The sequence below is a fragment of the Hyperoodon ampullatus genome (genome assembly GCF_949752795.1).
Source record: "Hyperoodon ampullatus genome assembly, chromosome: 9".
Lineage (NCBI taxonomy): Eukaryota > Metazoa > Chordata > Mammalia > Artiodactyla > Ziphiidae > Hyperoodon > Hyperoodon ampullatus.
Window position 1 is genome coordinate 95,525,631 of NC_136922.1, and position 12,767 is coordinate 95,538,397.

The following is a 12,767-nucleotide window of genomic DNA, read 5'->3' on the forward strand; positions in this document are numbered from 1 at the left end:
GGTCTGAGTTTGCACCTTACTGAAACTGTGATCCTCCCTGGAGATTATTTAACTCACCAAATCTAAATGCACAAAAGCTCTGTGAATCTGAGTCCCATTTTGGAATCAGAGAATTCTTTCGAGCAAGGTCAAAGTTACTTTTTAAATAGAAGACATTCATTTCAGTCTGAATTGTGATGCCGTTACTGCCACATTCCTACACTTTTGGAAAGAGTACGGTGGTCTTTGGTTTTCTTTCATTCAATAATCCCTACAATTCACTGAGAGTCTGTTATAAACCAGGTATTTTACATACCATTTTCTTCAGCCCTCAAACAACCCTGTAAGGTAGCTGTCATCCTCCTTAGTACAGAGATGAGAGAATTGAAGTTCAGAGATGTTAAGTCACCAGCTCAATGTCACACAGCTAACAAGTAGCAAAGCCAAGATTCAGTCATGGATATTGAGGCTCCAGGTCTCGTGTGTTTCCCGCTGTGTCACGCTGCCTCCTTGGCCGTTCATCACCAGCCCTTCCTCCCCACTCCAGCCCATTTTTCTCTCACATATTTCACCATGGGTCACTCTTCCACCCACCTACCTGATCTCTCATTCATGTGAGTACATGTTTGTCTTTGAGTGTGTGTGTGTGTGTGTGTGTGTGTGTATTTCAAGCAGCCAGCCCCATTTCCTCCCTCTTCCTTCTCATAGACAGACTCACTCAAACATTTTGGCCTCTTACCTAGAATGTCCTCATAGACGTTCTCCTCCGATAAAGTGCGTGTGAGCCCCAGCTTAGTCTGTGCGTACCAGTCCACCCTGCTGTTCTCAGAGGAAGACTGCAGTAAGTCTTCAAACTCATAGGACTTTCTGGGTTGTACAAGGTGGGAAGAAAAAAAACCGAGAACTCAAATCAAATTAGGCTGGTTCAGAGAATACACGCCAAAATGTTTTTTTTTTCTTGCAAAGATTTCCAATACTGAAATCAACTCTGTTTTTTATAAGAAAGTGTGAAAATCCTCAAATATGAGATGTGGTTTTTAACTTGTGAGAATGTTTATGCTATTATGCCAGCTAAAGATAGTAAAGTATACATGTAAAATACAATCCCAACTTTGTAAGCAAACATATACATAGAAGATAAAAAGAAGAGAAGTGAAACATATAGCTGCTATCTCAGGACTGAGGGATGACTGGTGTCTTCTCTTCACTTTCACTTTTCTGGATTTTTCAAATGTTCTAGTGTTTACAGAGCGCACATTAATAAACACAAAGGAGTAGTGATGGCCAATTCAGAGCAGACAAGAAGCCTGAGCACCTCCCCCTTCTCTCACCCAAGTGGTTATCAGAAACCCAAGGGCCAGCTGAGGCACCCCACCCCACCCTGAGATCTGTGCAAATGTGCCTGGGGCTCTGTCTGGGGCCTGGCTCACCACCACCCTCCCCCCATCTTACATCCACACGGGCTGTCCCTGTTGTGCTGGTACTGACTCTACTGTGAAATGTAGCCCCTTCTCCAGCTCACACACACACACAGACACGGCCACTCACCTTGAGTTTCTATGATCTTTTGTAACTCTACGGAACACTTGGGAGACCATGAGGTGGGTCATATTATGAAACATACAAAACATCACCCATCTCACAGGTTCACTCCACCTCCCCACTTTTTCTTCTCTCTCTCCCTAGCCTTCTCCAAAGTAACCCACAACTTCTCCCTGTTGGAGCAGAACAGTCCTGCCCACTCAGGCTCCAGAGGCTCACCTTCTTCTACCCCCAAGCAGATTTATCAGGAATTTCTGCTGAACACACCTGGGCCTTCTGTGAATGGACTTTAGGTGAACATGCAGTCCACCCACGTTAAACAGGGCACATCCCTGAGCTGACTTGGTCCTGGCCCCTCACTCCTTCTGGTACAGGGTCCAGATGCTCACAAGCCTCCTCTGGCTCAGGAATCACCGCTCTTCTCTCTCACTGTGTTCATGTGTCTAGCACAGTGTTCTGCGCATGCCAGATGGCACACTGCAGCTAACGGCTGCGAAATGCAGAGGGTCCTTGTTTCCTCAGCCACACTTCCAGCCCCGGGAGAAAGTGCCCCTCTGGTGGCTCTAGGATTAAACAAATCTGGACACAGATCCCGAATCCCTCATTCACAAGTCTTTTCAACTTGGATAAACTACCTGAGCTCAAACTCAGTGTCCTCATTTGTAAAACAGTAATTACCTCATAGGACTGTCCATAGAACAGAGGACGTTTGTAAAGTCCTTGGCACCTAATAAGCCCTCAACAAATGTTAGCTATTATTATCTGTCGTGGTGTTATTAGTTATTTATGCAGCCAGTGCTTTATATGAACATTTACTGTATGGGAGGCACTGTGCTCAGGGTTTGAAAAATAAGGACTAAAACAGCCAGAGTCCCTGCCTCAAAGAGCTTACATTCTAGGGAGGAAGACAGATGTTCACCCAGCTCACACACAGATAAACAGAGTTATAAACTGGGTTAAGTTCAGTGATGGAAAAGCACAGGCTGCGAGGATATCGAGGAAGGCTCAATGTAGGTTGTGGGATGCATCAAGGGAGGCCTCTATGAGAAAGTCACTCATTGAAGCCGAGCCTTGAAGGATAAAAAGAACTTAGTCGGGGGAAGAGCATTCCAAAAAGAGGGAAAAGCATGTGGGAAAGTCCTGAGTCTACAAAGAGAGCTCGATGCATTTCAGGAAATGGCAGACAGACGGACAGCATGGCTGGGCTGCAGGGAACAGGGTGGAGAGTGCCAGGCAATGAGACAGCAGAACCAAGCGGAGGCCATTTGCCTGCTTTCCAAGCTTTGGGGATTTCTTGCATTTTAAATCTTTCCCTCTCCACTAGCTTCTTTCTCTCCTTCTTTAAACATGCGCAGGTTTCCTCTGTCTTAAAAATCTTTCATTTGGAGCAATTACCTTTGTGGTTCTGCTATTTCTCACCATCCTTGCCAACATTTTTTGTTTGTTTTTGGTACGCGGGCCGCTCACTGCCGCGGCCTCTCCCGTTGCGGAGCACAGGCTCCGGACGCGCAGGCTCAGCGGCCATGGCTCACGGGCCCAGCCATTCCACGGCATGTGGGATCTTCCCGGACCGGGGCACGAACCCGTGTCCCCCGCATCGGCAGGCGGACTCTCAACCACTGCGCCACCAGGGAAGCCCTTGCCAACCTTTTTAACTGGGGGAGGGGAGGAGGAGCAGAGATTCCTCTCTTAGTTTACCATAGGTCACTCGTTTTCCTTTTCCTTCCCCTCTCAACCTGTCCGTGTGCATCCCTTTCCTGAAATTCCTCCTAAAGGTCACTAGTGAGTTTCTGGTAGAACCTAACAACTTTCTCGGTCCTTTCATTACAGGACACGACTTGGTTTCTACAGCATAAGGTAGCAGTGCTCAAAGTGCAATCTGTGGGCCAGAGCTGGGGTGCCGTTTCCGGTCCTTGACAAGATAAGTACAAAAACTGAGAGAAAGCGTTTAGAAACTTTTCAAACAATTTGACAGAATGAACTTACAAAAAAACACACAAAAAACTGAGGTTTGTATACTGACGTCTTTTTTCACTACACTCCTCTGGTAATTCTTTTTTTTATTATATTTTACAAAAGTATCGTTTGGCAAAGGGTTGGAAACACCTGCAAACCAGCGCCCCCTGACGGTTTGAGGAGGCGGGTGCAGGGCTGCTGCAACTCTACTTGCCCTGTCAGACCACTCCTCCTGGGCTTGCGCTGGCAGCTCTCTACCTCGTCCTCTTTCTGGGCTGTAGGTGTTTCCCAAAGCTTCTCTTTAGGCTCTATACTTTTTTTTTTTGGCCGCACTGCACGGCTTGCGGGATCTTAGTTCCCCAACCCGGGATTGAACCTGGGCCCACAGCAGTGAAAGTGCCGAGTCCTAACCACTGGACAACCGGGGAATTCATTAGGTTCTATACTTTAATGTCTACACAACTGAATTCATCACCCCTTATCTCCACCCCACCCTCATTCCTTTATGAACTTGAACGCGGCACTTAGGACAGGAGCACAAAGATGGGCTTCTAGGCTGGAGCTCTATGGCCTTAAGTCAGGTCACAAGGCTGAAACCGTCACCAGTGCCCCAGGGTTCTGACTTATGAAAAGAAGTTTGTGCCCAAAAAAAGGGATACTAATCCATGAGCCCCTTCTTTCTCCCCTTGAGGTGTCCAGCGGGGAGAGGAAGGACTGAGCTTCAGCGCTTTCGCAGATGGGACCTGGGGGAAAGCAGGTCTGAGACGTTTTCTCTAAGATGGGAATGGGTTGTGCTGTGACCCCACTCTGAACATTTCCTAGTCCAGTTTCCATTAGCCCAGGCTGGCATCAGCCAGGCAGCTGATTGGGGCTGGAGGTGTGGCCCAGAGCAGAGTGAGGTAACTGGCCTGGAGTGGGCCAGAACTCCTGGGTTTCCCCTGCTGAGCAAACCACGTTACGTTAGCTAGTCCTCAGCATGTACGGTACATGGTAGGGAAAACGCAAACTGTTCAGAGACCACAGAATCATTCACTCAGTACTTACTGTGTACTGACCAAGTGCTCGTCTTGGATCAGCACGTTCAAACTTTACGACAACCTTGTGAAAGATTACTATTATTATGCACATGTTATGCGTGAGAAAACAGGTATAGAGCCATAAGGTAAATTGCTCAAAGTCACTTTGGGAGAACCCAGGAAATCTGGTTGGAGATTGGTGCTCTTAAAAAGACAGGCACTGGACTTCCCTGGTGGCACAGTGGTTAAGAATCCGCCTGCCAGTGCAGGGGACACAGGTTCAAGCCTTGGGCGGGGAAGATCCCACATGCCACGGAGCAACTAAGCCCGTGCTCCACAACTACTGAGCCTGCGCTCTAGAACCCACGAGCCACAACTACTGAGCCTGCGTGCCACAACTACCGAAGCCCATGTGCCTAGAGCCCGTGCTCCGCAACAAGAGAACCCACCACAATGAGAAGCCCGTGCATTGCAACTAGAGAAAGCCCATGCTCAGCAAGGAAGACCCAACATAGCCAAAAATACATAAATTAAAAAAAAAAAAAACCGACAGGCATTATGCAGAGCACACAAGTAAGGCAAGGCAGGAGGAAAGCTGCAGTCACAGTCCCCAGATTAAAACAGGTCGAGTTTCCAAAGTTTATTGTTAGGAACTTGAACTATTTTTTTGGTTTTTTTTTTTGGCTGTGCGGCTTGTGGGATCTTAGTTCCCCAATCAGGGACTGAACCAGGGGCTCTCGGCAGTGAGAGTACGGAGTCCTAACCACTGGACCGCCAGGGAATTCCCAAACTAATTTTCTCTATAAAACCATATTACACATTACTGAGCATTGCCCAGGCAAGCCCTCTATTTCCCATAATGTAACTAAACTATCCGATAAAGAGATGCTATGAACCCTCACAGGGAAAAGAGGACAGGGGGGGAGTCACTTCACTGGGAGCTGAGCAGTTTCTGCCACAATAGCAGAAAGCTCCACTCCCAGCAGCAGAGGGAGAGGGTGGTGGCCACTGCCTACAGCTAAAGCCTTGACTGCCTGGGATTCCAGCATGACCTTGGCTAAGGTGGGCCTTTTCTTTCATTGCAGAAAGGGGCTGCAGCTGTGCCTTGCTTTGCCATGGAGAGAGCTCTATCATTATTTATTTATTATAAATTTATTTATTTATTTATTTTTGGCTGCGTTGAGTCTTCATTGCTGAGTGCGTGCTTTCTCTAGTTGCGGCGAGCGGGGGTTACTCTTCGCTGCGGTACATGGGCTTCTCATTGCGGTGGCTTCTCTTGTTGTGGAGCACGGGCTCTAGGCGCGCGGGCTTCAGTAGTTGTGGCTTGCGGGCTATAGAGCGCAGTCTCAGTAGTTGTGGTGCACGGGCTCAGTTGCTGCACGGCATGTGGGATCTTCCCGGACCAGGGATCGAAACTGTGTCTGCTGCATTGGCAGGTGGATTCTTAACCACTGCGCCAAGAGGGAAGCCCTATCGTTACTTATTTTTTAAATTTTATTTATTTATTTATGGCTGCGTTGGGACTTTGTTGCTGCGCGCGGGCTTTCTCTAGTTGAGGCAAGTGGGGGCTACTCTTCATGCGGTGCACAGGCTTCACATTGCAGTGGCTTCTCTTGTTGCGGAGCACGGGCTCTAGGTGCGCAGGCTTCAGTAGTTGTGGCTCGTGGGCTCTAGAGCACAGGCTCAGTAGTTGTGGCGCATGGGTTTAGTTGCTCCACAGCATGTGGGATCTTCCTGGGCCGGGGCTTGAACCAGTGTCCCCTGCATTGGCAGGCGGATTCTTAACCACTGCGCCACCAGGGAAGCCCTATCATTATTTATTTTTATTTTTTTAATTTTTATTTATTTATTTATTTATTTTTGGCTGTGTTGGGTCTTTGTTGCTGCACGTGGGCTTTCTCTAGTTGCGGCGAGCGGGGGCTACTCTTTTTTTTTTTTTGCTGTACGCGGGCCTCTCACCGCTGTGGCCTCTCCCGTTGTTGCGGAGCACAGGCTCCAGACGCGCAGGCCCAGCGGCCATGGCTCACGGGCCCAGCCGCTCCGCGGCACGCGGGATCCTCCCGGACCGGGGCACGAACCCGCGTCCCCCGCACCGGCAGGCAGACTCTCAACCACTGCGCCACCAGGGAAGCCCCGTGGGGGCTACTCTTTGTTGTGGTGCGCGGGCTTCTCATTGCAGTGGCTTCCCTCATTGTGAAGCATGGGCTCTAGGCGCGCAGGCTTCAGTAGTTGCGGCACGCAGGCTCAGTAGTTGTGGCTCACGGGCTCTAGAGCACAGGCTCAGTAGTTGTGGCACACGAGCTTAGTTCCTCTGCGGCATGTGGGATCTTCCTGGGCCAGGGATCGAACCCGTGTCCCCTGCATTGGCAGGCAGATTCTCAACTACTGCGCCACTGGGGAAGCCCCATTATTTATTTTTTGAAATATCATTTGAGGTACTAGTGGAGCAATATTTGTATAGGTCAAATTTTAAAATAATAAAATTATTATAAAATATTTATGAAATAATATCTTAATAGTTCAAATGTTTTAATAATAAATGCCCTAACAATAAAGATGTTTGTATGCTAAAGGCTGTCCAAGTCCCAGCAGATGGCTCACTTATTTATTTATTTATTTGTTTGTTTTTATGATGGCTCACTTATTTAGAGCATATGTGGCACAATCAAGAATCTGGATCATCTGTTGGGGTTTGTTAGGATGGGATTAGCCTGTAATCCAAATGGTTGCTGTCAGATACCCTGGGATTTCAAGCTATAGTTTGAATGTTTTTTTATGATCCTTCCATATTTCTAAGAAGAAGATGCTAAAACAAGATATCAGCTATATTTTGCATTTGATTCCCAACACATCAAAGGTACCACCAGTCTAAACAGTATCAGAAAAGCCCACTTTTAAAATGTTACAAACTTCCATTAATAAAAAAAAAAGCTGATTAGAGGATGGTTATTCACAGTGCAAAACTCTTATTTAATTTGCAAAAGAATTCATCACAGGATTTCTTAAATAGTACTTCCATTTCTGTATTAAAATGTTGGGTTTTAGCTGGCTAATTCTTATACAGGAAGCCTGAAAGACAAACTTTAAATCAACATGAAGCTACTGTCCATCCAAGATCAAGAAGAATCCAGAAATCCTTACATGCCCAGCTTCTAGAGGCAGCGGGAAAACAAAATCCCAATCACGAAGTTTGATTTCTCATTGTTCTGTGTTGGTGACATGTTTGCAAGCATTAGCTTTATTAAGTGGTTGGTTCCTCCTCAGCACTATTTCTATAATCTGCATAAATGCCTCCAAGGACTGCAGTCCTTTGGTTCTGAGGTTCAAGTAGGTGATTAGGGTCCCAAAGAGGAGAAATATGATTAAACTAATCATCCAATCATTTAGCTAAGTATTTTCCATGAAAATATTATTTAATTGAAAAAAGGTTTTAATACCGTTATTTACATATTAACTTTGAAAGGAAATCTTGAAAGGTTAATGATAACCACATCCAAATTGGCTTCTCTCTCATTTAAACATTTCCATGTTTGTTCCACATCCAGCTGCATGTTTAATAAGCGCCTTCTTAAAGGGTGGAATTGAGCTCACAGCTGGTGATGCACGGGTAAGAAGTCCCTGGGAATGTATTTCCTCGAGGTCCAGTGACTGGGACTCTGCGCTTCCACTGCAGGGGGCACAGGTTGGATCCCTGGTTGGGGAACTAAGATCCCGCAAGCTGTGTGGTGTCCCCCGGCAAAATAGCGTAGTTTCAAGTAGCATTTTGAATGTTATTTGTGACTTTTCCATATTTTTGTAAACGAAGTACTAACGTAAGAGCTCATCCCACATCTCCGTTTAGATGATGCAAGAGAAGCTCAAAATGAACAAATCCGAATCTGAACTCATACCACCATTCCCCACTCCCTCATGAGGACCAGCTCCCTCTCCAGTGCTGCCATCTCGGCAAAGGCCATCACCATCTGTCCAAGTGTTTACGCCTTAACCCTGGAAGTCCTGTGCGACCTTCCCTCTCCATCACTGCCAACATCTAACCAATTAACGAGTTCTACCTGCAAAGTATCCCTGGGATCCACCCACTTCTCTCAATCCCCACTGCAGTTATACCACAGGGTAACCCCCAAACCTCCTTGATCTCCCTCCCACCCGCCCCAACTACCCACCCTGTCCACTGGTGCCCCTTCCAGTCTCCCCGCAGCTGCGGGGTGGGGCAACCTCTTAGGAACGCAAATTGGATTGTGTCTCTCCCCTTTTTAGAAACTTCCAGATGCTTCCCATTCCTCTTCGGTAACAGGCCAAAACCCTCGCCTGGGCTCCAAGGCTCTTCCAGAGCTGACTCCAGAGGGCATCTGGGCCGCAGCTCACACTCTTCCTACACCTCTGGCCCACCCCCTGCCTTTCAGTCCTCCAGCGTGCTAAATTCTTTCTTGCCCCAGGGCCTCTGCTTGTTTGTCCACTCAAACTGCACACACACACACCCCAGTTCCCAGCCCACCCCCCTTGCCTGGGAACCTCAGGCCTTGCACGAGTGTCACTTCCTCTCTGAGCTGGCCCGGCTTCCACGACAGGCTAGCTACCCCTGCTGAACATTCCCACAGCACCACGGGCTTCCTCATGGCCCTGAGAGTGCTTAGTTACATAACCAGTTGAATAGTTCTGACTATTACTAGTACGTAAGTTTCATGAGGGCAGGGTCTGAGTCTGTCTTATTCATTGCTATAGCATAATACTACATAGGTATAGTAAATATTTGTTGGTTGAGTAAGTGAGTGAATATTTTAAAAGCTGGTTTTAATGGCCACCTTTACTGCTTATAATTTATCCCTATTTTGAGGTAAAGAAATATTTTACCTGTATTCTTAAAGCTAATTTTTAGTCAATTGTTTGAACACAGTTCCCCCAGAATTATTTTCAGCTGTACTTAAATTTGCTTGGACAGCCTGAGACCCAGCACCCACCTAAAACACCATTCAGATGAGCTAGAAACCGGGGATGCCTTGCTCTGATTCCCTCATCCACCTCTAGCTGCCAGAGACTCTCTTCTTTCCTCCAACCCGGTGATCAGGGGCAGCCCTTCTCCTTGGGAAGGGCATTCATACCACTGTTCCTGATCAGGGTTCTTGGCCTCCTTAATCAATAGAAATTGATCAGAGGCCAGACAAGAAATTCAGGCAAGACTTTATTGGGGCCCCTGCTGCAGCAGTGGGGAGCGAGAACAAACAACAGGTTCCCTTGCTTGCTCATTTGCTCAAGGGGCTGCGAGCTGGTTCCTTATATGGGGTGAGGGTAGGAGTGTGTCCAGGGGTCGGGCCAGAGGGATGGCTTAGGTGGGTTTCCCACCCCTTAGGTGGTGTTGTATGCAGGGGACATGCGCAGTACCCTACTTTTTCTCCCTGCCGGCTCTTCAAAAGTGGCAGTTGGGTTTTTTTGGTCTCTTTGTACCTTTTGTCCAGAATGTGCCCCAACTGCACATGCATACAGTTATTTTTAGTCCCTTAGAGTTTCTTTGTATTTTGCTGCTCAAGGAGATGTTTGTCCAGGTGCAAGCATTGCAGCACTGCAGCAAAGAGTCCCAGGTCCCAGCCTGTCTCACCACCAGGTGATCAGAGTAGGGGGCTAAATGAGAGAATGTTTATGTCAGCTCTTAGCTCTCACTCTGCTACTGGGTATCTCCTCTGTCCAGTGCTATGACTATGCATGTTGGGTTTCCACTTATCTCTATCCTGGATGCAAAAATAGAAATGTCAGAAGAAAAACTATCCTTAGCCACCATTGTACCTAAAATCCAACCACTTCCACCTTCTCATGAGAAATAAGACATGACAATCACTATTCTAATGTAGAATGACAACCACCCTCTCTATTCTCATCTCTTTGTCTTCCAATGCAACTACCATCGAAATAAATGAATTTACAAAGTCAAGCTTCTCAGCTGCTTTCAAAGTTACTTTTGCTCTAAATCTCAAATTAATCAAACAATTTGCCCCTTTGAAGATTTTAAACATTCAGTTTTTAGACATGGTAGCTAGAGTTGCCTCATGGATGCCATGGTGACTGAGATAGACTCATAGTGACAGAGACAGACCACAGCATGGCTGGTATGTTAACTTTAACGACTAAACCCATGATAGCTGAGGGCTGCTGCCCAGCCAGACTTCTGTGGGGATCCCTATCAGTCCTAGAGTAGATGGAAATTATGGAATCAATAACAGTACCGTATGATTTGGCAGCCATATAATGACTGAGGTTTCATGTCCTCAGAAAGTTCTGAAAGTCTTACACTAAAGCCCCAAGGAAAGGCTGAATCTATGTGATGCCAAAATAATCAGTTGAAAAGTTGAAATTTTGGTCAACATAGTTATTTAGTTTCATAAAGATCTAAAAGCTCTGTCATGTGATCAAATTAAACTAAAATAAAAAATCTGAATTCGAATGAAAACATTTTGGATATACAGACCCATGTGAATTCAGGATGCTGCTTACACTTAAAAAATAATAACTTTTCTTGTTAAATGTCAGCCTTAAGGCATTCCTGCCAAAGTTGTTAAACGTATGCCATAAAATATACATAACCAAGTTAATGCTGCTGTAGGAACCTTATCTTTGGAATTTCCTGACATTTGAGGGTTTCTCATTTTCCATTTTAGGGTTGAAGGCATAAGTCCTTGCAGTTAATTTCCTGGGGCTTTAGAGAAATGAAGCAAGAAGAGAGAAAAGACAGAAGGAAGGAGGAAGAGAAGAGAAAAGAGGAAAAAAGAAAAAAGAGCAGGGAAAAATAGAAGGAGAGAAAGAGAAGAAAAAGAAAAAGACATTTTCTCAAACCGAGAATCTGAATCCGTTGGTTTGGCTCTTGCTGAGGTGGACTAACGGCCTATGAAAATAAGCTGAATACGTTCTCGGGAGCGCGCAGCCTGGCCGTGTAATTCTAAACCCTCATAACCTCAAAATCCTTAATCATTTCTTTCTTCAACCTTGGCTTGGCTTTCCTGCCTCAGAGAGGACAGGAAGCCTGCCAAATTCAGAGTTGGGTCTTTTCTTTTTCTTTTTTTTTTTCTTAAGCGATAGGACCACAATAAAGAGCATACTTTGTTTGTTAAGAGTAGAAAGCGAACATCTTGCCCTAATCACCTCCGTTGTACCATTTTAAACAAAACGAAAAATCCAAAGCCAAAATTCTTAAAACACAGTTGATGCAACCATATTCAAACTGGCCAAGAAAAATTACATCTTTGGACTGAAACTAAGTAACTTTAGCTGGTTTTAAAGAAAATGCTGGAAGACTGAAAAGAGCAGATGGTAGCTAAGAGAGAAGAGATAATAGGAATAACTGTTCACCAGGTTGATCTGTCTGCCCAGGGATGACACGGCTGAAAGATTCCAATTTCCCAGAACGAAGCTGCCCCTGGGAGAGTGGGCCTCTTCGGAGGAATAGCCCGGAAAGGGCATGGAAGGGCTACTCTGGATAAGCACTGGGGACAGGAGCAGAAAAGTCACGAGGGCACTCAGGGCCCTGAGGCTGGCACTGGTTTGGGAAAGGGTTTAGAACTGGAGGTGGATTCAAACCTTCTCAGCGCATAAAGAAGGAAGCCTGTAAATTCTTCTATAGATATCACATAACGCTGATACCAAAGCCTGGTAAAGTTAGTATAATAAAATCCAAGTATAGACCAGTCCCATTTATAGAATACTGGTACAAAAATCTTAAATAGGGGGCTTCCCTGGTGGTCCAGTGGCAAAGAATCACCTTCCAATGCAGGGGATGCAGGTTTGATCCCTGGTGAGGGAACTGGGATCCCACATGCCGCAGGGCAACCAGGCCTGCACGCCACAACTACTGAGCTCGTGCACCTCAACTACAGCCCACATGCCGCAAACTAGAGCCCACGCACCCTGGAGCCCACACGCCACAACTAGAGAGAGAAAACCTGCACGCCACAACTAGAAAGAAGCCTGCGCGCCGCAATAAAAGATCCCATGTGCCGCAACTAAGACCCAATACAGCCAAAAATAAATTAATTAAATAAATAAAATATAATAAATCTTAAATAAAATATTAGCAAATAGAATTCAGTTGTGCATTAAAAGAATAATGAACCAGAACAAAGTGGGAGTTCATCCCCCAAATAGTACAATATAAATTCACTATTAATAGGTCAAAGGAGAAGAATCACACAATCATATAAAGTTTCTGAAAAGTAATTTGACAAAACCCAACCCTAATTTTTTAAACTCTTAGTAAAAAAAGGATTACCAATGAACATTACCTTGATAGCA

General features: G+C 45.9%; 1 protein-coding gene across 3 annotated transcripts in view; it reads right to left on the minus strand.

Annotated features, from left to right (window-relative positions):
- DENND2A (DENN domain containing 2A) overlaps window positions 1-12,767 on the minus strand; it is a gene marked incomplete at its 3' end in the record, with an annotated part of 74,066 nt that overhangs the window by 59,017 nt on the left and 2,282 nt on the right. For all 3 annotated transcript variants that reach the window (XM_079711929.1, XM_079711930.1, XM_079711928.1), the window contains exon 2: window positions 719-846. In XM_079711929.1, coding sequence (XP_079568055.1) covers window positions 719-846 — 128 coding nt within the window. The remainder of the gene's footprint in view (window positions 1-718; window positions 847-12,767) is intronic.